Source organism: Drosophila rhopaloa, unplaced genomic scaffold (assembly GCF_018152115.1).
Source record: "Drosophila rhopaloa isolate 14029-0021.01 unplaced genomic scaffold, ASM1815211v1 contig_156, whole genome shotgun sequence".
Classification (NCBI taxonomy): domain Eukaryota; kingdom Metazoa; phylum Arthropoda; class Insecta; order Diptera; family Drosophilidae; genus Drosophila; species Drosophila rhopaloa.
This window is the reverse complement of record NW_025335035.1, coordinates 353,044-380,282: the sequence shown is the minus strand read 5'-3', so window position 1 is coordinate 380,282 and position 27,239 is coordinate 353,044. Positions and strand designations below refer to the sequence as shown.

Genomic DNA, 27,239 nt, shown 5'->3' with positions numbered 1-27,239 from the left:
GAGAAAGTAAAGGCCATCAAGGAATTTCCGGAGCCCAAGAATGTATTCGAGGTACGGTCATTTCTGGGCCTGGCTAGCTTCTACCGATGCTTTATTAGGGATTTTGCGGCAATAGCAAGACCTATCTCGGAAATCTTAAAAGGGGAAAACGGAACAGTTAGTAGACACAGGTCACGAAACATTCCGGTACAGTTCTCTGAAGCGCAAAAACAAGCGTTTCAGAAGCTTCGAAATATCTTGGCGTCTGACGATGTCATGCTCAGATACCCCGATTATAAAAAGATCGATCTAACGACAGATGCCTCGGCCTATGGCATTGGTGCAGTGCTGTCCCAAGAGGGACGTCCGATTACAATGATCTCAAGGACATTGAAGGACAGAGAGGTTAACTATGCTACCAACGAAAGGGAGCTATTAGCCATAATTTGGGCACTGGCCAAACAAAGGCTTTATTTATACGCGGTCAAAGATATAAACATCTTCACAGACCATCAGCCATTAACCTTTGCAGTATCGGAATCCAATCCGAATGCAAAGATTAAAAGATGGAAAGCGCGCATTGACGAATCCGGAGCGCGAAAATTTTACAAACCCGGTAAGGAAAATCTAGTTGCCGACGCACTCTCGCGACAACAACTTAATGTCATGGAGGAGCAAGAAGCTGAATAGTGCGCGGCCACTATACACAGCGAACTCTCCCTGACACACACAATCGAGACGACGGAAAAGCCATTAAATTGCTTCCAAAACCAAATAATCTTGGAGGAGGCACGCTTCCCGTCAAAACGCAGCTTCGTCCTTTTTGGTAACAAGAGACGGCATGCGATTAATTTTTCCTGCATAGAGAGTTTACTTGATGAGCTCGCAGATGTAATCGTTCCTAAAGGCGTAAACGCTATCTATTGCGACTTGCACACGTTGGCAATGGTACAGGACGAACTGGTTCAGCAGTTTCCGGCCACAAAATTTTGGCATTGCAAAAATCGTGTAACAGACATTTTTGCAGTCAGCGAAAGACGGGAAATCCTCACCGTCGAACACAACAGGGCCCACAGGTCATCCCAGGAAAATGTAAAGCAGGTACTCTCCGAGTACTACTTTCCAAAAATGGCCAAATTAGCTACTGAAATCGTAGCGAATTGCAGGACTTGCGAGAGAGCCAAGTACGACAGGCAACCAAAGAAACAGGAGCTCGGCGAGACACCGATCCCCTCTCATGTAGAAGAAATGTTACATATTGACATTTTCTCTACAGATAAAAAATACTTCCTTACTTGCATCGACAAGTTTTCGAAGTTTGCCGTCGTGCAACATGTCCACTCAAGGACAATTGAAGACCTCAAACCGGCTCTACTACAAATTATGAATTTCTTCCCAAGAGCTAGGGTAGTCTACTGTGATAATGAACCATCATTAAATTCACACACTATCTCAGCTATGCTCGACAGCCATTTTGGCGTTAGCATTGCAAATGCACCGCCCCTCCACAGCTTCTCAAACGGGCAAGTAGAGCGCTTTCATAGTACCCTTGTGGAACTTGCGCGATGCCTGAAAATCGACAAGGGAATGACGGACACTGTAGAGATAATTTTATTGGCCACCGCCAAATACAATAAGTCGATACACTCGGTTGTTAACAAACGACCAGCCGACATTGTGCAAACACACCCAGACGAGCCGCAGATGGAAGTCCAAAATAAAAAATTACAAGCCCAAAACACTCTCAGGACTAGGGAAAATGCCTCCCGGCAAAACAGAGTATTCGAGGTCGGCGAAAAAGTCTTGGTCAAAACAAACCGAAGATTTGGCAGTAAACTCACACCGCTGTGTGAGGAGAAAGCCGTTGAAGCGGACCTGGGGACCACGGTCCTCATTAAGGGGAGGGTGGTCCACAAAGCTAACCTAAAATAGGATTAATTTTTTACATTTTTAGCCACTTGACAACCGTTTACTTATTTTTTTTTGTTAAGTTAGAATAACATTCCTGAAAAAAATTATTACATCAAGGATCATTCCACAGGTGCGGACTTATCATCCTACTATCCCTGTCTATGGTGTCGGCACACATCGTCGACTATTCGCGAGCTAAATACATTCCCATCATTGATGGTGAGGTATTAGTATGGGAAGAATTTGCATACGCGACTCACACTGCAATCCTTTCGGCTTGAGGAACCCACTAATACCCCCATAAGGGATCTCTTGTCCGTAGCGTCCGTTAAAATATTACAATCTGCCAATTCCTTGCATTTCATAGTTAAGTTTCCAAAGGTAAAGTTCGCCTGTAAGAAAGTCACAATATTACCCGTCACTCACCATAATATCATGCTGCGGATACCGAACAATGTTGTGGCAACATGTGGTGGAGAAGTCCACACCGTTAAGGATTGTACCGTGTCGCCAGGAGCTACGTTCTGCCAAATATCATCAGGCAGCTCTTGCGCTAGAGAACTCTATGCAGGTGTTTTGGCGCACTGCGAGACCCAACCAACCGACTTACAACCCATAACTCGAGTCGATGAAGGAATAATCATTGTCAACGACCAAACAGCTAAAGTCCGGGTAGACAATGGTACTGAGGTCTGGCTGCACGGTACTCACCTTGTCGCAATGGACCAGCCGCTGACTTTTGTTGTTATTTAGCTTCGGCCGAAACTGCTGATCCAGCATTTAGCCCGGATGCTCGTGCACAGACGGCAAGCACTGCATATTTGCGTGGCCGCTGTGAGTCTTTTGTTAGCTTTAAGTTTCTTTTCAATTCAGTTTATATCAAAGCCTTGAATAAAGAGCACCAGCTCTGATAATATTTAACTCCGGCTACCGCCGTTAAAGATCTTATTATTTCACACTGACTGAGTCTCTAGGCCAGCAGGTAAAGAAGGGCAGTCGCCCTTCCACCCTATTCTTCCTAATTTATCGACGGATGACAACAGCCAACCGGCTACCTTCACGGAGACGGCTGCGAGGGAACCTCTACGGAGTAAAATACTAATTTATACGAGCGAGTGTATATATGATTCATAGAGATGGAAACGTTTTCTTCTGTTACATACTTTTTAAAAAATGACAGAATAATCTACGAGTTATGGGTATAGATTACATTCTTTTGATAGGCCAACAATAAAATAAGAATATTGGCTTGTTCAATTGTTTTGGAATTTTTTTTTTTTAATTCGCAATTAAACAATAAAGTTGTTTCTCGCTTTTTGCGAATTCACCCATCTTCGCCAACCGTTTAAGGCTCGACGAATATTTATAAATTGAAAAAAACAATTAGCTTAAATTAAATTCGATCGTATTTACAACATGTGAGAGAGAAAAGAAAACTTACTTCGAGCGTAGAGCTTAGGTAAACGGCAGCATTGAAAACTTTAAGCTGATTTTTCTCCCCTTTAAATTTTTTGCGATTTTTCTTTCTTATGAGCACAATTCACAAAAAACAATGAAACATTTCGGAGTGAATTAAAATTTATTCTTTTTTTTTTTAATTCCTTATGTTTGTACAAAAAGTCATATTTATTATTTTTCAAGAGGGTAGGAAATCTTCTTTCGGGGGTCTTAGGTTCAAATAGAAGATAAACTTATAATATAAACAAATATTTTTTGTTTTTTGATTTAAGACTCGTATTACGAGCTCTAGCCTGTCCATAAACGGGAAACTCAAAGGTCGAGACGCAAAAATTTGTCTAACATTTTTTTAACATTAGCACCAATTTTTCCTCAAGTGCACATCCTAACCTTTAAAATTCTTTTTAGTTTTTTAAATACGATTAAAACTGTAAAGTTTCTGCAAATAACAATTTTATTTTGGACCGGCATTACGTCGTTGAAACTGTGTAGGCGTCTGGTGTGACCGGCCGGGACAGATCCAGGGGCAGGAGGCTATGGCTGCGAAAGGAGTATGCTTTGAGAGCCCAATGCCTGTTCACCCTAGTCTGGGAACGGACCGAAGCCAAAGACAACGTAGGCGTTCCGGAGCAGCGAGAAACGAGGCAGCGTAGAGCGACGATGGAGCAACCACAACTCATCGAACAAGGTGTTAAGACACCAATTTGTCATTATTAGGCCCGGGCCGAGGGCCATGTCGGCGAATAAAGATCATAGAACATACATCCTAACATTATAGTAATAGTAGTAGTAATAGAATATTCCGAAAAACTTAACAAATGTATTAAATTTATGCAGTAATAGAAAATAAAAATAAAGACTTAACACACCTTGCAAGAAAAATAAAATAATATTTCATTGGACACCTGAGTGCTAAAACGCCTTTGAACCTCTTAAAAATGAATTAATTCAACACACATTTTTACTATACCCGGAGTACCAGACGCTAGTAAACAACCGTGCGGAACAGACTTAACACAATTACATGATGGTGTCGATCTCCTGCTAACATAGGCCTTAAGAACAACATAAATCATTTTAGACCGAATGTATACGGAAAATCCATCTCTATAAAAACAGACCATATTTATTTATTTATTTTTTTTTTACGTTTTTTTTATTTTGTTGTATCAAAATTTTAAATTGATCAGGGTAAAACTTTCAAAGTTATGGGCAGTTTAACGTAGGTAAGTTAGCTCGTTTTGTATAACTTTAAAACGCAAAGTCGGTGTATACAAAATCTTCTAGACAAATCGCTTTGAAATTTTGCACAGTATTTCTTTACCAAATTCTTCAGGAAACGCAACAAATAGCTCTGAGGTGTTTGACGTGCCTTGAAAAATCGAAACAAAATTTAACAAAATTAAAAACTCGACAGCGTTACCTAGAAAATTTTGATTTTTTTTAATTCAGATGGTTCTGTGACCATTTACGATGTACACCACAAACCACCTTTTTTTCGAGGTGCCGTCGGAGATTGACTCACTTTTTAATAATTTTGGATGTAAATTTTTACACATATTGCTTAAATGTTGTAATATCTCATGGGGAAAAAAATTAAACTAACTCTATGCGTATCGCCAATAAATTCGTAAAAAATATTTTGGGGTGAATTTACTTGATCCTCTACAAGGAGACATACAGGCATAACTAAAACCCATAACTAAAAGGCAGTATTATTGGAAAAATATGACACGTGACGCTTGAAGAAATTTCCTAAATTCTAACAAGCAAACATACTAATACTCCCGTGAATATAACAGAAACACGTTTAAAGTCATTTTATGGAGAACAGGAAAGGAATATGCAATTAGTTTAATTTGTAACTTAACATTTTCTTTTCGTATGATAGCACAGATTGTGATGTGTAGCTAACAAACTTTACCTAAAAATAGAAGATAAGGTATTACTTAAAAACAAAATAGACCATAAATTGTATAATCAATAATTTGGACCCTATGAAGTAATCAAGAACCAAACCTAACAACAATATCAAAATAAGATATACAAAAAATAAACAACATATAGTACATAAAGAAAGGCTAAAATTTTTAATTCATAAATATTTTAAATATAAGCCTTAACATATATATTCTATATTCTACTAATTTTTGGTATGGCCATACATAGAATAAATCATTATATTTAAAACAACATTTTTAATTAATACTTTTTATTTTAATTTTGAAATATATTATGAAACATTTTACCAACAAATAATAAATTTTAAATAATTCAAAAAAAAATAAAAAAATATTTAAAAGAGTAACATAAAAAAATATCTATGGAATATATATTACAAAATAATTTAGTGTTATAACATTTTTTTTGAAGAGGAGAGAGATGTAGTACGCCCATTCACCTGATGAATACTGTACCGAAACATCATACAAAAGATAAACAATTTATTTACATATAAGTGGTCAAACATTTCAAGAGTTCAAAGTCTTAAAAACTTCCGTCTTTTGAATATAAATGCTATAGTACTAAATATACTACTTTAAAGTAGGCCGCTTTAAATTTGTTGATCCGAATGGAAATATATATAAAGAGGTTATAAAACAAGCGTAACAAATAAAGGGTTTTTTGTGGGATCTGCACGTTTTTGGGACACCATTTTGTAGATAAAATATAAAAACTTACCAACAACTTTTTGCGGTGTAAAAGTATGATCCCGATAGAGAAAGAATTGGTTGTCCAAAATAAGAACTAATTGTGGAACTTCATCTGCACCAGTTTTACGAAAAATTGACTGTTCATGTGCAGCATTGACTGTTGCAAAGGTAATACCTTAAATGAAACGGTTAGCTTTTTTGTAGAAGTTTTTCAAAATTTAATTAATACCTAAAGGTTCCAGTAAATCTTTTATTTTTTCGAAGATGCCTATTATTCGAGTGCACTTAAAGCACCAATCGTTGTAAAACATTACAACATGCACCTTTTTTGCGCTGTTTGGTAAAATGGTCTTCTCGAAATAATTAGCTGTAACGGATAGCTTATGGTAAAGTACAATGTCCTGGTCAATAACAAATCTGTTTCCAAAAGGATCCTCATTTTGATCAAGGGAAAATCGATTATATCCACTATAATCATATTTTTTTTGAAGGTAATGAGTATCTTCATCCGTTACTCCATGCCGGTCAAAAATTTGTCGACGATCAGTGTCACTTAAAAGTTCATAGGCTAGTTTTATTTGAATAAACTTTTCGGTATCGCCGTCACTTTGTATTTTATCAGGATGCCTGAAAAAAAAGTGACCAAGTGAGATGTTTGATTAATTTAAATATGATAGATAATTGCCCAGCTTTTAAAATAATTGTTAAAAATTACAAAAATTATTTATATGCCAACCATTTTAAAACTAATAATTGGATTCTAACTATTTTCGAACCAAATTTTAGAAAGTCCGGACCCAAAAACTGAATCCACTTTTTCTTAGGAAATTTTTCGCGCTGAATCCAAATCTGGTGCCAAAATTGCTCAGATATTCTAACCTAAAAGTGTGAAAATTGACGTTTTTGGCATATTTCAACAAGCTATATATTCGATAATACATTTGTTTGAACATAAGCACCAATTTTACCTCAAAGTGCACATCCTAACCTTTAAAATTATTTTTTAGTTTTTTAAATAAGATTAGAACTGTGAAGTTTCTGTAAATAACTTTTCTTATTTTGGACCGGCAATAAGTCGTTGCGAGTAGACGTGTTTTCGTTGAGCCGCATAGTGACCACAAATTGACTTCAAGAAAGTAAATAATAGGAAAGTAATCACACTGGTACAAAAAAGCCAATAATAAAAAAAAAAACACAAATCAAAGACAAACTTTCACTAAGTATGAGCCATAATCGGGCCCAGAGTCAACGCAACAGGAGCGTCGGCTCTTTAAAGCTTTGAAAAGGAATGAAGCGTTCCCATCTACAAGCTCCAGTACTTAGTTAACCGCAGATTCTCTGTTGAAGAACTGCAAAAGCGCAATGGCGCGGTACAATGCACTAATATCCAAGAATTTTGACACACCAAATCTTACTCCACGCTTCGCCCTGTTTGTGTAGCTTGTGGCGGAACGCAAATTAAACAAAGAGGACCCCCAGTAACAAGAATGTGGTAACTGTGGAGGTAACCACACGGCAAACTTTAGAAATTACAAGGAGCTGAAAAGCCGGATCCAACACAAAGTGTCTACATCTCGGTCCCAGACAGCACCATTGATACCTTTGAAATCTAACATTGACGTATTCTTTTCAACTGCAGGGAGTTCTTAATTGGGTAGCTCAAACATTTCCAAAAACGTAAGTTTGCAAGCGTACTAAAATCTAACCTTGACGGCACTACCTTCAATGATGAAATATCATCTGCTGCCTCCTACCAACCCATTGAGTAGACAGGTACCAAAATGGAAATATTAATATGTAACCTGCAACAAAGTATGCAAGAGTTCTATAAAAGGTATTTTATTTAAACACATATATATATACATATATTTAAAGGCTCCATTTAAGAAAGGCCCAAAAGAAGTACGACGTCGCTAGTGGACATAAATTTATTCAATATATATATTATATATATATTATATATCTAACAATGTACTTTAAAGTTAAGGCCGCTCAACTGCGCTGCCGGGAAAGCCGGCAACAAAGCGGCAGCATTTATGTATTTCTTATAAAACAAGAAAGGAAAGCTAACTTCGGGCGGAGCCGAAGTTGATTTACCCTTGCAGAATACTCTGTAAATTATTTTCTCCAAAATTATTCATATTCCCAACTTTAAAAACACCAAATTTATGGCATTTCCAATCGTTCAGTTATATGCCAGCTATAGGATATAGTCGGCCGATCCGTATGAAATTTGATAGTTCGGATTGATTGGGCAGAAATAAAACTAATAGAAAATCCCAACTTCCTAACTTTACAAACACCAGTTATATGGCGGGTACAGGATATAGTCGGGCGATCCTCATGACATTTGGTAGGTCGGATTGATTTGCCAAATATAAAACCCATAGAAAATGCCAACTTCCTAACTTTACAAACACCAAAGTTATGGCATTTCCGATCAATCAGTTATATGGCAGCTATAGGATATAGTCGGCCGATCCCGGCCGTTCCGACTTATATACTGCGTGCAAAGGAAAGAAGGATGTGTGCAAAGTTTCAATTCGATAGCTTTAAAACTGAGAGACTAGTTTGCGTAGACAGACAGACGGACAGACGGACATGGCTATATCAACTCAGGAGGTGATCCTGATCAAGAATATATATACTTTATAGGGTCGGAGATGTGTCCTTCTCTGCGTTGCACACTTTTGACCAAAATTATAATACCCTCTGCAAGGGTATAAAAATATGCTTCTCGCTGCTGACAGCGGCTAGCTCGAGAGAGGTTTAATGTACTGGTAGTGTAGATGCAGTCAAGGCATGGGAATCTGCTGACTTATGCACTTACGGTCTTCAAGGCAGAGCTCAACTGATCGTGTTACGGTAACGAACTCATTTGCTTGGTCGGCTCGCTACGAGATTCGTGCGGCTAGCTCAGAAGATTGTGTCCCACCAAATTTATATGACGTGACTGCCCACAAATCAATGAGAAAACACAGGATGCAAATGGGAACCGTTGTTTTATTCTTGTGCTAGTTAGTACAGCGGGTGGGTTGTGGGTTTGGGCTGGTCTCGGTTTTGTCCCGGGTTGATTTCCCTGGCTACTTGTATTGTTCGTCCTGGACTGCTGACGCGTTGACCTGGTGACCACGGACTCTTCCTTGTATCTCGGGAATGCTCGTCGCGATTCGCCTCCGCTCGCTTGTCGATGCGTTCACTCGAGGTCGCTTGTCGCGCCTTGGACTCGCAGAGAGGGAGAGAGAGGGCTTAGGGAAGCGTCACCGTTCTCAGACTAGGGTGAACAGCCCTTGCTCTCTAGGACTACGCATTTTGAGACAATGTCGCCTGTCCCTTGCTCTGTCCCGGACGGTCCCACTAGGATTTCGCTCAGTTCGCGCTGACAGTCCGGGCTAACGCCAGGAGGCTGCCTAGCAGTTCACTTCGCTTTACGCCGAGCGTGGAACGTTCCACCCGGCCTCACCCTGTTGCTTATCGTCCGTGACGTTCCTGCGCTCCACTAATGAGTTCTGCGCCGCGTTCTGCGTCGGGGCTGCCTTTGACGTTTGCTATTTTACTATGAAGTAAAATCAAAACTCTGCATTTTATATTTATTTTTTATTGAAAAATTAATTAGTTATAACATGCGTTTGGTTCGGGGCTCTTTTCGTCAATGCCCCCGCTTTTCTTAAGAATAATTGGCTTGGCTTAGAATTCACATAGCTGCGCGAGCAGCGCCGCGGCCAAAGCTTATATAACTAAATATCTATATAAATGTGTATGTGCCACTGCAGAGCAGCGGTCAATGCTTATGCATAAGTGCATATAAATTAAGATATTTCCATATATTTGGATATTTAATAATTGTTATGTGGAGCGGAGCTGCCACAGAGAAACAAAGTTGAGTTAAGTTTATTTATATTTATTGCGAGGAGGAACCGCTCGCTCGCTTCATCAAATCATAACTGAATACAGGAATATAAACTTAAAGCTAACAAAAGGTTTTCTCACAGCGGCTACGCAAATATGCTGAGTTGGCCGTCTGTGCGGATGCAAACAGTCCAATACTGGGTCAGCAAAGAACTTAGTTAACTACCCCCCCTTCAAGATTTAGGCCGCCCTCGGCCGACCCTATCTCAGCGATTACCTCCCTCAATTGGGCTGCTGATTTCTTTGCGTTAATGACTCGCTGGCAGGTGAACAAAATACAGATCAGAGCACAGCATATCGCTACTACGATTAGCGCTACCTGATACGTTTGGGTGTTGTTGACCTCTTTTCCCTCTTTCTAGATGAACCTCAAGTTACGTTCATTGAGGCGATGAAGGTAAGGGAGGCTCAAAATTTCGTGGATGCCGGTTATGTTCAACAAAGGGGAGCTTGCCACTCCCGGATTCCTTATGCGGATGTTGTCATGGTTGATGAACATGGTTCCGTTAATCACAACACGATCGTTGAATGTTATGAGATACGTGCCGCGTAAGGAAATATCCGGGCCATTGTCAACTCGAACCTGCGCTAAACAGTCATTAATTATGATAGTGCCTTCATCCACTTGAGTGACCGGGTGCAAGTCGCTCGGTTGGGTATCGCAATGCGCAACACCTCCTGCGTGAAGATCTCTGGCGCATGAGCCCTTTCACAGATAGCTGACAGAATGTGGCACCAGGTGTTGCGGTGCAGTTTTCAACTTGATGGACTCTTCCATCACATTCCGCAACGCAAATGGTGACCTTCCTACATACAAACTTTATTACAGGAAATTTTATTATAAAGTACAAGACATTGGTAGATTGAAGTATTTTTACGGACGCAACGGACAAAATATCCCTAATGGGGGTGTTGGTGGGGTCTTCCAGCCAAACTGATTCTAAATCTGCATGGTCTAATATGTTAGGGCTGACAATATCGACTTTAGCCAATGCAATGGCGAGCATTAAATTTTGCAATTCCATCATTAACATTTTATTACGAGCAAGAAGAGTTTCATATAAATGTTCGGTGTTAATTTCTGAATTTTTTGCCACGTTCAGAATTTGGTTAACTGTAACTGTTAGTTGATTAATTTGATTTTGGACTTTGTTATTTATTTCTATCTGTCTGTTATTCGAATTTACTAACTGAGATTCCGTAAATTTAATTCTTTCCAAATCATTAGCATCTGGAGTTCCCGCTACAACCTTAAGTATAGACCCTAAGAAGTCTAGACTTCTTGCCACTCTGTGGTGCACTCCTAATGAGTCCAGTAGGTCCCGAAAATGATCGATGTGCGCATTCAGAAGCATCTTCATGTGCGACCGTGGAAACAAGTCACTCATGCCGGCGGTCTCTTTCACAACTCGTCTGAATTCCGAAAGATTAGAAGAGTGGGTGACTCGTGCGTATTCCTCCCATACTAGAATGCGGCCCTCCACAACTGGAATGTACTTGGCTTGAGAAAAGTCGGTAAGGTGCGCCGACGCCAAGGATAGGGAAAGGAGGATGGCAAGACTGAACCTGCGAAATGGAATGAGTACTTTTTACTTTCTGTTTTATTCATGCAGAGGCTTCCCACCACCAAAAGGAATGTCTTAAATGATAAATCTTAGGCTCGAAGATGGGTCTTATAACTAATGCCAAGTGGCTATTTTTGCTTAATAATGAAAAATGAATAAAAATTACGGGAGTTGCCTGAAGATGTTACTTTAGGTTGTCCTTGTGGACCACCCTCCCCTTAATGAGTGGTCCCCAGGTCCGCTTCAACGATAATTTCTTCACATAGTGGCGTTAGCTTGTTGCCAAGTCTCCTTTTGGACTTCACAAGACTTCCCTGGTCACAAACATCTCGCTGCATGTCTTCATCCTTACCCTGTATAACGTCAGATGACCGAGTGGATTAATTTGTTATACTTTGTGGTGGCTAACAGGATCACCTCCACGGTGTCACTTATGCCTTTATCGATTTTCAGACATCTTGCCAGCTCAAGAAGAGTGCTGTGAAAGCGCTCCACTTGACCATTTGAGACGCTGTGCAGAGGTGGTGCATTTGCAATGGCAACACCGAAGTGATCACTTAGCATAGTCGAAATCGTATGCGAATTTAGTGATGGTTCATTGTCACAGTAAATTGTCCTCGCATTCGGGAAGAAATTCATGAGCTGTAGTAAGGCTGTTTTTAAATCCTCGATTGTTCTGGAAGCAACCGGTTGTACCACGGCAAACTTTGAGAACTTGTCTATGCAGGTGAGAAAGTATTTTTTATCCGTGGAAAAAATGTCTATGTGTAACATTTCTCCCACATGAGAAGGGATCGGTGTTTCGCCTAACTCTTGCTTCCTCGGGTGCCTGTCATATTTAGCCTTAGCGCACGTTTTGCAGTTAGCGACAATTTCGTTAGCTAACTTAGTCATTTTTGGGAAGTAGTACTCAGTGAGCACCTGCTTCACATTTTCTTGGGCTGCTCTATGGGCCCTATTATGTTCGGCCGTAAGGATTTCTCTTCTTTCATCGGCCGCAAAAATGTCCGTGACCCTATTCTTGCAGTGCCAAAACTTGGTGGCTGGGAATGCCCGGACCAGATCGTCTTGAATCAATGCAAGTGTGTGTAGATCGCAATGTATTGCATTCACACCTTTGGGGACTATTGAGCCTGCGAGTTCATCGAGTAATGTCTGCTCGTGAGGAAAGCTAATTACGTGTCGTCTCTTGTTTCCAAAGAGTACGAAACTGCGTTTTAGCAAGAAGCGCGCCTCTTCTAGAACAATTTGGTTCTGGAAGCAGTTAAGCGGCTTGTCGGTTGTTTCTATAGCGTGAGTTAGTGATATATCACTGTGAATTGTCGCCACGCAAGACTCAGCATCTTGCGTTTCCATGGCGTTCAGTTGCTGTCTTGATAGCGCATCAGCAACTAAATTCTCTTTGCCGGGTTTGTAAAAAACTTTTGCGCCGGCTTCGTCTATGCGCGCCTTCCACCTTTTGATTTTGGAATTGGGATTTGATTCCGATACCGAGAACGTTAACGGCTGGTGGTCGGTGTAGATATTTATGTCCTTTACTGCATATAGGCGCTAAACAGTCATTAATTATGATAGTGCCTTCATCCACTTGAGTGACCGGGTGCAAGTCGCTCGGTTGGGTATCGCAATGCGCAACACCTCCTGCGTGAAGATCTCTGGCGCATGAGCCCTTTCACAGATAGCTGACAGAATGTGGCACCAGGTGTTGCGGTGCAGTTTTCAACTTGATGGACTCTTCCATCACATTCCGCAACGACGTTGTTCTTCATCCGTACGATCACATCATGGTGGACGACTGGGAAAATGGTGACCTTCCTACATACAAACTTTATTACAGGAAATTTTATTATAAAGTACAAGACATTGGTAGATTGAAGTATTTTTACGGACGCAACGGACAAAATATCCCTAATGGGGGTGTTGGTGGGGTCTTCCAGCCAAACTGATTCTAAATCTGCATGGTCTAATATGTTAGGGCTGACAATATCGACTTTAGCCAATGCAATGGCGAGCATTAAATTTTGCAATTCCATCATTAACATTCTATTACGAGCAAGAAGAGTTTCATATAAATGTTCGGTGTTAATTTCTGAATTTTTTGCCACATTCAGAATTTGGTTAACTGTAACTGTTAGTTGATTAATTTGATTTTGGACTTTGTTATTTATTTCTATCTGTCTGTTATTCGAATTTACTAACTGAGATTCCGTAAATTTAATTCTTTCCAAATCATTAGCATCTGGAGTTCCCGCTACAACCTTAAGTATAGACCCTAAGAAGTCTAGACTTCTTGCCACTCTGTGGTGCACTCCTAATGAGTCCAGTAGGTCCCGAAAATGATCGATGTGCGCATTCAGAAGCATCTTCATGTGCGACCGTGGAAACAAGTCACTCATGCCGGCGGTCTCTTTCACAACTCGTCTGAATTCCGAAAGATTAGAAGAGTGGGTGACTCGTGCGTATTCCTCCCATACTAGAATGCGGCCCTCCACAACTGGAATGTACTTGGCTTGAGAAAAGTCGGTAAGGTGCGCCGACGCCAAGGATAGGGAAAGGAGGATGGCAAGACTGAACCTGCGAAATGGAATGAGTACTTTTTACTTTCTGTTTTATTCATGCAGAGGCTTCCCACCACCAAAAGGAATGTCTTAAATGATAAATCTTAGGCTCGAAGATGGGTCTTATAACTAATGCCAAGTGGCTATTTTTGCTTAATAATGAAAAATGAATAAAAATTACGGGAGTTGCCTGAAGATGTTACTTTAGGTTGTCCTTGTGGACCACCCTCCCCTTAATGAGTGGTCCCCAGGTCCGCTTCAACGATAATTTCTTCACATAGTGGCGTTAGCTTGTTGCCAAGTCTCCTTTTGGACTTCACAAGACTTCCCTGGTCACAAACATCTCGCTGCATGTCTTCATCCTTACCCTGTATAACGTCAGCTGGCCTTTTATTGATGACCGAGTGGATTAATTTGTTATACTTTGTGGTGGCTAACAGGATCACCTCCACGGTGTCACTTATGCCTTTATCGATTTTCAGACATCTTGCCAGCTCAAGAAGAGTGCTGTGAAAGCGCTCCACTTGACCATTTGAGACGCTGTGCAGAGGTGGTGCATTTGCAATGGCAACACCGAAGTGATCACTTAGCATAGTCGAAATCGTATGCGAATTTAGTGATGGTTCATTGTCACAGTAAATTGTCCTCGCATTCGGGAAGAAATTCATGAGCTGTAGTAAGGCTGTTTTTAAATCCTCGATTGTTCTGGAAGCAACCGGTTGTACCACGGCAAACTTTGAGAACTTGTCTATGCAGGTGAGAAAGTATTTTTTATCCGTGGAAAAAATGTCTATGTGTAACATTTCTCCCACATGAGAAGGGATCGGTGTTTCGCCTAACTCTTGCTTCCTCGGGTGCCTGTCATATTTAGCCTTAGCGCACGTTTTGCAGTTAGCGACAATTTCGTTAGCTAACTTAGTCATTTTTGGGAAGTAGTACTCAGTGAGCACCTGCTTCACATTTTCTTGGGCTGCTCTATGGGCCCTATTATGTTCGGCCGTAAGGATTTCTCTTCTTTCATCGGCCGCAAAAATGTCCGTGACCCTATTCTTGCAGTGCCAAAACTTGGTGGCTGGGAATGCCCGGACCAGATCGTCTTGAATCAATGCAAGTGTGTGTAGATCGCAATGTATTGCATTCACACCTTTGGGGACTATTGAGCCTGCGAGTTCATCGAGTAATGTCTGCTCGTGAGGAAAGCTAATTACGTGTCGTCTCTTGTTTCCAAAGAGTACGAAACTGCGTTTCTTCTAGAACAATTTGGTTCTGGAAGCAGTTAAGCGGCTTGTCGGTTGTTTCTATAGCGTGAGTTAGTGATATATCACTGTGAATTGTCGCCACGCAAGACTCAGCATCTTGCGTTTCCATGGCGTTCAGTTGCTGTCTTGATAGCGCATCAGCAACTAAATTCTCTTTGCCGGGTTTGTAAAAAACTTTTGCGCCGGCTTCGTCTATGCGCGCCTTCCACCTTTTGATTTTGGAATTGGGATTTGATTCCGATACCGAGAACGTTAACGGCTGGTGGTCGGTGTAGATATTTATGTCCTTTACTGCATATAGGTAATGCCGTAATTTTCCAAGTGCCCAAACAATGGCCAAAAGTTCCCTTTCATTGGTGGCGTAGTTTACCTCCCTATCCTTCAATGTTCTCGAAATCATTGTGATAGGTCGACCCTCTTAAGAGAGCACCGCACCAATTCCATAGGCTGAGGCATCCGTCGTTAGATCGAATGCCTTTTTGTAGTCCGGATATCTAAGCATGACATCTGCAGACGCTTATATGTTGCGCAATTTATAAAAAGCCTGCTGCTGTGCTTCAGAAAACTGCACAGGAATATTTCTGGATCTGTACCTGGATACACTTCCATTCTCTCCTTTCAGGATTTCTGAGATAGGTCTGGCGATCGTTGCCAAGTCTTTTATAAAGCACCTGTAGTAACTTGCAAGACCTAGGAATGACCTTACCTCAAATACATTCTTTGGCTCGGGGAACTCCTTTATAGCCTTTACTTTTTCCGGGTCTGTTGTGGTGCCACTACTGGTGACGATGAACCCAAGGAAATTTACGCTTTTCTTAAAAAAGCGTGATTTTTTGGTGGATACTCTCATGTTTGCATCGTATAGGCTCTTAAGAACCCAATCCACATGCCTAAGATGAGAGTTTTCATCCTCCGAAAAAATGATGACATCGTCTACGTAGACGTAGCAGAACTTGCCGATTTGCTCTCGCAGAATATCGTCAATAGTTCTTTGAAAAATACTGGCGGCATTTTTCAGGCCAAATGGGAGCCTTCGAAATTCGTATTTTCCCCCGTTTACGGAAAAGGAAGTTTTCTCGCGGTCTTTCTCTGCGAGAATAATTTGATGATAGCCGGATAGATCCAGCGTCGAAAAGTACTTGGCTTTGCCAAGGTTACCAAGTATCATCGAGATATTCGGCATGGGGTACCCGTCGGCAATTGTCCTCTCGTTTAGCTTGCGAAAGTCTATGACCAGTCGCAAATTTCTATTGCCCGCCTCATCAATACCCTTCCTATCTACGACCCATATCGGGTTATTGTAAGGAGAGGCCGACCTTTGGATTATACCATTTTTTAGCAGGTCTCGGATCTCCCTATTGACGAAGTCCGCTGCTCCCATGGGGTACGGGTATAACTTAGCATAAATTGGATCTTCGCTCTCTGTTCTGATGGTGGCTACCACCGAAGTGTTGTAGGGTAAAGCTTCGTCAGGGTCTGCGAAAGCTTTACTCCTACTTTTGAGCATTTCCAAGAACGCATTTTTTACCAAAGGCGGTGCATCTGAGCAATCCACGTTAGTGAAGTTGACATCAGGGCATTTTTGAAACGAAATACTTTTAACCTCTGTGCCCCATTTGAGCTGACTGATTAATAGTGAGACGAAGCATTTTTCTGTTATCATAGTCCCGCCATGAATTGAGTGGATTGAAAACGGTGATTCCACTGGGCGGACACCTCTTAACACCTTGTGGGGCCGATTAAAGTTTTTGGACGCCCCGGTGTCGATGAGGAACTTCATCTCTATCCCTGCTACTCTTCGTCTGATGAAAGGTAGCAGGGATTTTCCCCTAAAAAATAGATGGCGTCGGAATCGTAATCGCAACTGACGTCATCGTCGATCGCTCGCGCCGCGCTGGCGGCAGTGCGGTCATAGGACTGTGGGCCACTTTCCACACTTTGCGTGGTATGATGAAGCGTCTGCTGCCTCTTCGGGCCACCTGACCGCTCGGATATAGCAGGTCTTTTATTTTGGGAGGCCTGCGCGTGAGTGGGTGGAATTATTTTCGAAAGGGAGGGATCAACCTCCATAGGTTCCGTCTTAAAGACGTTACTATTGCGGTGCTTATAGGCGTTTTGGTCTGAGTGGACCTGTGCCTTATATTGTTGTTTACTATAATGCGGATTTTTGCCTCTGAAAACCTGGGCGTCTGTTTCCTGAGGTGCCCTTCCCTGCTGGCCCTTTTGCCCTTTTTCAACCGGCCTACGGTCCTTATCCTCTTGGCTTTTAGCGAAAGTAGCCGCAAAGGCATATCTCTCATGATTAGATTCGACTTCTTGTGCCAAAGCCAGGGCCGCGGTAAATCTTTTGGCTTTGCTGCGAAAAGTACGTCTGTTAGGTTTCGTCTGAGACCCGATATGAAGACCCTCAACGCATCGTCACGGAATTTTTCACACAGGATTTTTGCCATACCTGTATCATAGGACATATTAACCTTATTGGTCAGCAAGGTGAGCTTCTTCTCGACCTCGTCATAATACTGCAACAAGTTTAAGCCCCCTTGTCTTAGGGTGCCCAATTCTTGTTCGATGACGTGCATCGGACGTTTGTCACTGTAAGTGAAATCAAGGCGACTTATTATCGCATCAAAATTCAATACAGTGCCGAATGATGAAAGGACCGCATCGGCGGGGCCCCTGATTTTGATTCTTATAATTATTACAGCCTGATAATGGCGAGAACTGCCATTGTGCCGTCTGAATATTTCATAAGCAGCGACGGCCGCTTGTCTCGAAGAAACGTATGCTTCTTGGGCTCCCGAGAATTCCGGGAGACATTTGACGGCATCTAGAGGCTCATCACAACGAACCTCATCCATAATCTTTATGGCTTCATACACCCTTATTTCTGGGGCCGGAGCTGAGGTCGGTGCGACGCGCACCGCTTCTACTCGAGCGGCGAGCACATCAATTATTTGCCGTAGTTCTTGTTTCTTACGCTCGTTCTGGGCGGCCTGCTCTGCTAGTGCTCTGCCGACGGCAGTTTCAATGATGGCTTTAAGCTGTTCTGAGTCCATGGCTGTGGCCTTGGGACGTTCTACGATTGCTAAATTTGCAAGCGAAGCTAAAATATCTCCTTCACCCCCAGATTCCGAATCGCTAGAATAATGTTTTCCGCTTCTATAGCAATTGAATGCGTCATTCATGAGTAGTCAGACAGTCAGACTGACACATACGAGCAACAGTTTGCATGGGCAGACCCAATAAAAGGGAACAAAAATAAACTAAGATAAAACGAACCTGTTGCAGGTTTCGTTTTACCGCATGGAGGCAGCGAAATAACAACCAAAGAAGGAAATAACAAAACCAAAAAAATGTTTACGTTGCATTTAATGATTAAATTAATTTTTACTTGCACTTGTATAGCTGAAATTATTTGAGTTGGATGTTCTTTATTTCGATTTCTGACAGTCTTTCCAAAAGAAAACAAAACGTATTTCCCTCTGAAGTGGCGTAAAAAAATCACAATGAGAAATTGGTTAAATAATTATTTGTAAGTGTTAAGGAAAAAAGTTGTCCTAATGCAAAATATTAATGAAGTAATTCAATTAACTCGACTAACTGTAATTTGTTTTTTATTTTTGACCACTGCAGATATAAAATCAATGTAACTTTAAGATTCCACTCACATTATTTTTGCAAATTTTCCTTCCTTAAAAATTTCCTGGTGACTAAAATTTTCGCCGTTGGTTCACCACTGTTCTCCTTTCCGAAGTTTAAATTTTGTATGTCCTTGTAGGATTTTATAATATTTTTTGTTTTGGAAAAGTATTTTGTTGTAATTGTTATTTTGTGTCACTGTGTTTCGAGATTTTCTCTATTGCGAGCAATAAATTTTCATTTGTTTTTAATATAACGCTCGCAGAGATAAGACACTTTTGTTTTCACTTGTATTTGTTTCGGTTCGATTTGGATTTTATGTTTTAATAAAATCCGCTTTCTTTTTTTTGTTTTGGAAGTGGAAAAGAACCACTTGTTGAGCGCCAATTAAGATATTTTCATATATTTGGATATTTAATAATTGTTATGTGGAGCGGAGCTGCCACAGAGAAACAAAGTTGAGTTAAGTTTATTTATATTTATTGCGAGGAGGAACCGCTCGCTCGCTTCATCAAATCATAACTGAATACAGGAATATAAACTTAAAGCTAACAAAAGGTTTTCTCACAGCGGCTACGCAAATATGCTGAGTTGGCCGTCTGTGCGGATGCAAACAGTCCAATACTGGGTCAGCAAAGAATCCGATGCATGGTCGCGGACTTATTGTCCGGTTAACTTAGTTAACTTATATAAGCGGCGCAAGTAGTAGCCGCGCATGAGGGAGAGGGTGTTATGCTCACACGGTAACCGAATGGACAGCCGCGCATGCAGACATGCCGGCTCAGCATTTAGAATGTTCATAACATTGTTGTGTGGGTCGAATTACTCCGCACTTGAAGTGCTGGGAATATTAAGACCTAAATAAATGCCACAATGTTGCAGTAATATAAGTGGTACAGTGTGTACCCGATATGTGAGCATACTACATCTCCCTCCCTGAGAAATAACGTAATTTATGGAGTTATTTGTATTTATGTTGTATGTGTAATATATATATGTATGTTTATAAAAATTAGAAAATTAGAATATAAAAAATTATTTTTTTGTGGTTAATATTGTAAATATTAGAAGAGTTAGTAAATCAATACTTGAAAATTTATGCGACTATTTCTTATTATTTATTATTATATATTTTTTCGTATATGAATTCCTATATTCATTATTATGGTGAAGAGATTAAATTTGATGTAATTTTATTTTTCTTTTATGAACGGCCATCCTACAAAATATATTCTATAAAAGTTTTTTTAATATATCCTTGTGAACTATCTGAGTTTTGTTTTTTGTATTTAAAATTGTTATATTATTTTTAGGTTTTATCTTCTTTACCGTATAGGGTCCTGTATATTTAAAGTCTAGCTTATGGCCAGTTTCATTTTTTAATAAAACCTCGTTTCCTATTTCTAATTCAAAATCTATGCTATCTTTGTCGTATTTATCTTTTTGTTTTTGCTTACTAGTTTCTACCATTATTCTGGCTCTTTTATATGCCTGTTCTAATCTAAATTTAGATTCCTTAGCATAATCTTCTATATTATATAATGGTTCTATTCTATCTATGCTATTGAAATGGTTTGGTAAGTTCGAAGATTTCCCGAATACTAATTCCTATGGACAATAATCCTGTGCCATAGAGGGAGTTGTGTTAAAGCAGTATACGAAGTATTGTAGCCATACATCCCAATCTGTTTTATCAACTGAGATATATGAGCGTATGAACTCGTTAAGTGTTCTGTGGCTTCGCTCCACTGTTCCGACAGTCTGGTGATGGTGTGCAGTAGAATTTATGTTTTTGATATTTAAATTTTTACATAAATCTTCAATTATTGAATTCTTATATTCTGTTCCCATGTCCGTAATGAACGTCTTCATTGGCTAGCTTTGGCTATTGTTTTTGCACTTTTGTTTGGAATTGATATTGCTACAAGGTATTTTGTTAAATCGATTAAAGTAACTGCGTATTCATTCCCTTGTTCAGACTTAGGCAGTGGACCGATCGTGTCCACGATTACCCTGTCGAAAGCTGTTTGTTGTGTTTCGGTAATGGTTAATGGTGTTTTTGTGTGCGTGGTTATTTTCGCTTTTTGGCATTTTAGACATTTTCGTATGTACTCTTTAATATATCGAGTCATACCTTTCCAAAAGTAATGTCTTTTGACCTTGGCCATGGTTTTGGTAATGAAAGTGTGACCTCCCTGAATTGGTTCATCATGGTATGTAGACATAATAGCTTCTTTTTCTTTTTCAGAATTTATTAGGGTCACCGGGTTGAGTAGCGCTACTCTCAATGATTTTAATGTTTTATTGCCCATTTTCTTGAAATTATCTATTGAAACGTGTTCAAAGATATTTTCCCACGGTGCCACTTTGAGTTGGCTGATTTTATGTATACCGGCTTGCGTTTCAAGCTTTTGGAAAAACTGACCTAAGTCGAGGACTCCATTGGTATATAAATCGCTAACATCATATCTTGCACCAATTGTTTGTCCATGTTTAAATAGACATAGCATATTTTTTACATGCAAGGTCACTACTTTGCGTACTTCGTCATTGTTTATGACTCCGTATACGTTGGGCTTTGAAGCTTTTTCTATAGATTGCCTAGGCAAGTCTATTTCTTTTTCTCCTGCGCAGGATTTCTGTCTACTTTGGGATCTTGTAGTGACTTTATTTATATTTCCGGTTATATTTTGTAGTTCTTTGATGGTTATTCTTGATAACGCATCGGCTACGTAATTGTCTTTCCCCTTCAAATATTCAACTGTGAAGTTGTATTCTTCTAATTCTAGCCTCATACGTGTCAGTTTGGAGCTTGGGTTAGTCATTGAGAACAAGTATGTTAAAGGTCTGTGATCTGTTTTGATAGTAAAATGTTTGCCATAAATGTATGGTCGAAAATGTAATATTGCCCAGTGTATTGCAGCTAGTTCCTGTTCGGTAGTGCATTTATTACTTTCACCCTTGGTAAAGGCTCTTGATGCATATGCAATGGGGAGTTGGAGACCGTTATGGTTTTGAGTTAAAACCGCTCCACATGCTTGCTTATTAATCTGACGATAGTCAATTACAAATCGCCATTTCTTTTGTTCGGAACCTGGAGCTGATTTAAATATTTCGGAAAAGTAAAAATGCAGTTTTATTGTGTTAAATCGGACCATTCGTTAAAAAGTTATGCGTGATCAAAGTTTCTATCTCCATCTCCCTCGCACTCCCTTTACCTGAGCAACGGGTATCTGATAGTCGGAGCACCCGACTATAGCGTTCTCTCTTGTTTTTTATGTATACAGGTTCATCATCTTTTAATCTCAGTTTTTGTTTGTAGAAATTATTCGTGCTAATTGGTTCTGTTTCTAATCCGGATATGTCATTATAATTTTTACATAAGTTTGAGAGTTGTGATTTAAACTGTGGGGGGAATTTTTTTGACAATTGGGATAATACAGACTTTTCTCTAGTTTCTTTGTTTCCTTCGACTACTTCGTAGTTCAAAAGTGATTCATATGATAAATTATTCGCACTGACCACTTTATCTACGTCTGTTGTATTCAGTAGTCTTATGAAAGCGTTTTGTGTTGTAGATATTCCCCGAATATCTATTATGTTATTATCTTGTATGTTTTGAAATATATCGGAATTTTCTTTTACTAAAGAGATTTCGGCACCTGTGTCTACCAAAAATACAAGTTCTTTTCCGGTAGCCACATGAGTGAATGAAACAAATATATTCTGACTGAGATTAATAGTATGGACTGTTACGTTCTCTACTGTTGAGTATTTAAAGGGGCTTGGGGGTTTTCCGAAGTGTCATTGGCTACTCTTACATTATTTGTATTATTGTTATTGTAGCCTGTGTTCGAGTTGCCACGGCCCCTTGAGTTTCCTCTGTAGTTGCCGGAACCATTATTATGGTTGGTATTGTTGTAGTAACTATAATTGTTACTACGACCTCTGAAACTACCTCTATAACTTCCGCGTCCGCGGTTTCCGACGCGCTGTGTATAGTTATTATAGTAAAGGGCCGAGTTTGGTTGTCCAGTTGCTTCTGTGCAACTGTTTACGAATTTTGCCGGCTTGCATGATAAGTTTTACCTTATCAATCGTGTAGTTTTTAGTCATTGCTTTCACTGCATGCTGTGTGGAATAACTTCTTGCTAGTTCTAGTGTTAAACCGTCTGTTATGTACGCACTTTCTAAAGCCTTCGTCATCTGCTCAAGTCTCGCCTTTGACGTTACTTTTTAATTTGGCAATTACTTCACCTACCATTGTGTCGTTTCCAATCAGATTTCTGGCTACACCCTTTAGCTTTGTCTTTATTATAGAGACTGCTAGGTTTTCGTGTTCGCCTTTTATTGACTCTATTATATGTAATGCATCAATGAAACTGGTTAAGTTTTCTGCTTTACCATCGAAAACTGGTATAAGCTTTGATGCGGTGTTAATGAAGTCAATATTTGTTTGTGCCATTTTAAAGTTGTTTTCAGTTATGCTTGCGCTTGAGTCTGAGTCTGAGTCTGTTGTATTATCTATGTTTGATAATAAAACGGCTGGGATAGTAAGATTATTTAAATCTTCTTCCTTTATTTTCGCGTTCAACTCTTCTGACTCTGTCTGATCGACGCCAGTTGACTCTTCCAATGTTAATTCTTCATCGGTTTCAACTGTTATTGCGGTATTAAGAGTGGTCGGTACAGAGATATCTAAGTTGAATTTTTCTTTTATCGATATTAGATTTTCTCTGAGCCTTTTCAAAAATTTTGATACTTTTGACCAATGATCATCATTTAATTTTTCTCGTCGCCCATGTATTAATATTCGCGCCTCGTTAAAGCAGTTTACTAGTACTTTTGCATGTTTCTTTATTGTGCTTCCTTGAATTGGTCTATTTTGATTAAGAGATTTGTAGGATTTATCGAATTCTGTTTTTATTTTATTCAATTTCGCATACAAATCGTTCCATTCCATGGTAATCTTATCTATGTAATTTTACCATAAGGACCGTGGTTTCATCGAGTACAAGATGGTAATCCACGACCTCCTTTACTGAGACGTATGGCAAAGTATTTAGGATTAAACCCTTTATTTTTTTATTGCAACCAAACAAAGGGCTGAATTCCAAATTGTACTTTTCCATATAGTCATATTCAAATTCAGTAATGGGAATGAAGGTTTTATGACAATGAAGAATGTTTAATGCACGCATTATAAATTGTGAGTCTTTAATAATTATTTCAGTAAGACATCTATTTAATTCTATAGTATTGGATGCCATAATTTGATTTATGTATTTCAATGGTTCTGAGAGATATCTTTTATTTAATAAATGGGTATTGAATATGGGTATAATTGAACACTCTATCCTTTCTCCTTTTTTTTTTATTCTTAGATCTTATCTAGATCGTTTGCTCTGCTCAAATACTTCTTCTTTATACATTTATTATGCAACTTGTACATTTTGTAAAAAAGATTTGCGCTCATTATTACAACGATTATTATTAAGAGTACTTGTACCCAATATAGGTCAATATTGTTTGGTTCTACTTTGTTAATAACGTTAGCAGTGGAGTCCACTGATTTAACGTCTACAATTCCCATTTTGGGTAGATATACTCCTAATATATAAGTATTATTATAATTAATATGGTTTTCTGTAGAGAATTTATTTATTTTATTGTTATTCATTCATTTAAAGAAATTTTAAATAGATTTCTGTAAATATTCCTGTTTTCCATATTTCCCTGCCTAGCTTTCTCTTTGATTTTAGGGCCACTGAGAAACACTCAGCAAAATAAAGTCAACAAAAAATTTTGCATTTATAACAAGAATTTAGGAATTGAAATTTGATTAATTAAATAAATGTAATAAAGTGTCTGCTGGCATAATCGCATAAATTTCCTTTCGATAATAAGAGTGAAAGAAAAAAAAAAATTTTTTTTTTGTTAGTTTTCATATAACTGATTTACAATATTTTGCTCTATATAAATCAATATCAGTTGTATGTTTTTAGTATATAGCCTAACAGTGATTAGTATTTTTCGGCAGTTTGCCTACCACACTTTATTTTCCTGCGTTGGCGTAGAAGGATTTGCCATTCCTTCCACACTTTTCCGGTTCTGCTGCTGGTTTTTGTTGTTTTATTTTTGTACTTTTTTTTTGTTGTCCGGGCCTTTTGGACTCAGGCGGCGCCGGTGCTGGTCATCGCAAAGCCGGAAATATTTTTTTTTTTTAAATTGTCTTTCATTTACAGTTTTTATATATATATTTTTTTTAAATTTCACATTACTTTATGATATTTTCTTTTTTTTTTTCTATTGTTTTTCGGTTTATTTCAATACAATTTTAATGTTTTTATTTGTTTTGTATTTAATTGCATTTGCTGTTTCTTTTTCAATTTTTTTTTACTATTTTTTTTTTCATTTCGAAGATTGCACTTATTCATTGTCACGGTCGCCATGTACTATGAAGTAAAATCAAAACTCTGCATTTTATATTTATTTTTTATTGAAAAATTAATTAGTTATAACATGCGTTTGGTTCGGGGCTCTTTTCGTCAATGCCCCCGCTTTTCTTAAGAATAATTGGCTTGGCTTAGAATTCACATAGCTGCGCGAGCAGCGCCGCGGCCAAAGCTTATATATCTAAATATCTATAAAAATGTATATGTGCCACTGCAGAGCAGCGGTCAATGCTTATGCATAAGTGTATATATAAGCGGCGCAAGTAGTAGCCGCGCATGAGGGAGAGAGTGTTATGCTCACACGGTAACCGAATGGACGGCCGCGCATGCAGACATGCCGGCTCAGCATTTAGGATGTTCATAACATTGTTGTGTATTAAGACCTAAATAAATGCCACAATGTTGCAGTGATATAAGTGGTACAGTGTGTACCCGATATGTGAGCATACTACACTATCTTTGATATCGATGGCATCTGCTTGGCTTCAATGACGACCGCCGTTCAGGGACTTTCTGAACCGTTGGGTTCCTCCAGGACAAACGCCTCTTGAATGCCTCAACGGTCGAATGCTCGCCCTTCCCGGCTGGTAGTGAGGTTCTCTGGCATTTCTGGTGTTGATAGGTAGTTGTCTTCGGGACTTCGTCGGTAACCGCAGGGCTCTCCAGGACAACGCCTCTTGAAACCTCTAATCGATCGACCGCTCGTCCTTCGCGCCAGGTCCTGCCCAGTCGAGCACGGCACACTGGGTCTTAAGCAACCTTCCTCCCCGAGCTGACGGTTTCTAGTCGCAGGACTCATTGCTCCACTCTGACAGACCCGCCGGGCAATACGCCAGGGTGTGGTCGTGTCAAGGTTGAAAACAAATCGCCTTGACTTAGTCGTGTGATGCCTTCCAGACCTCAGCTACCTGTGTCTCAATTCGGAGATTTCTGGTGCCTCAATCCCGAACTTCTCGACGTAGCGATCTTGCTCCTGGTAGGCTTCCCACGGCCCTGCTTCCGACGATGGTATCTGCTGTTGCTGTCTTGCTGGTGCTGCCGCTTGATTCTTGGACTTTCGTAATTTCACTGATCTTGATGGATTGACTCCTTGCGATGGACTGATCCACATTCCAGCGCTGGCCCCGCTTATATAGGACTGTCGTTAATGAGAATACTCAGTTTTATTCTTTGCTTTATCAATCTTTATTTAATAGGCTGGAGCAGCATTAGTGCCGTTTTATTGTGTTTATCAATACCTATCGAAATGTAGAAGAAATTTTTCAAATCGGACCATTCGTTAAAAAGTTATGCGTGATCAAAGTTTCTATCTCCATCTCCCTCGCACTCCCTTTACCTGAGTAACGGGTATCTGATAGTCGGAGCACCCGACTATAGCGTTCTCTCTTGTTTTTTATGTATACAGGTTCATCATCTTTTAATCTCAGTTTTTGTTTGTAGAAATTATTCGTGCTAATTGGTTCTGTTTCTAATCCGGATATGTCATTATAATTTTTTTTACATAAGTTTGAGAGTTGTGATTTAAACTGTGGGGGGAATTTTTTTGACAATTGGGATAATACAGACTTTTCTCTAGTTTCTTTGTTTCCTTCGACTACTTCGTAGTTCAAAAGTGATTCATATGATAAATTATTCGCACTGACCACTTTATCTACGTCTGTTGTATTCAGTAGTCTTATGAAAGCGTTTTGTGTTGTAGCTATGGTACTTGCTATATAAATTCCATGCTCAATTTCTTGAGTTGGAATTAATACACTGTCCTCTTTTGAATTTAATTTTATTTTTCTAATGACTTGTGATCTTGCTGGCAAAAGAATTGAGTTATTGCCAGAACTGTATGCTATTGGAACAT

At 39.5% G+C, this 27,239-nt stretch overlaps 1 protein-coding gene across 4 annotated transcripts in view; it reads right to left on the bottom strand.

Annotated features, from left to right (window-relative positions):
- The window catches only part of LOC108044588 (dnaJ homolog subfamily C member 16), a 605,143-nt gene that overhangs the window by 401,471 nt on the left and 176,433 nt on the right, over nucleotides 1-27,239 (bottom strand). For all 4 annotated transcript variants that reach the window (XM_044457445.1, XM_044457448.1, XM_044457447.1 and 1 more), the window contains 2 exons: nucleotides 6,232-6,629; nucleotides 6,031-6,177 (listed from right to left, as the gene is read on the bottom strand). In XM_044457445.1, coding sequence (XP_044313380.1) covers nucleotides 6,031-6,177; nucleotides 6,232-6,629 — 545 coding nt within the window. The remainder of the gene's footprint in view (nucleotides 1-6,030; nucleotides 6,178-6,231; nucleotides 6,630-27,239) is intronic.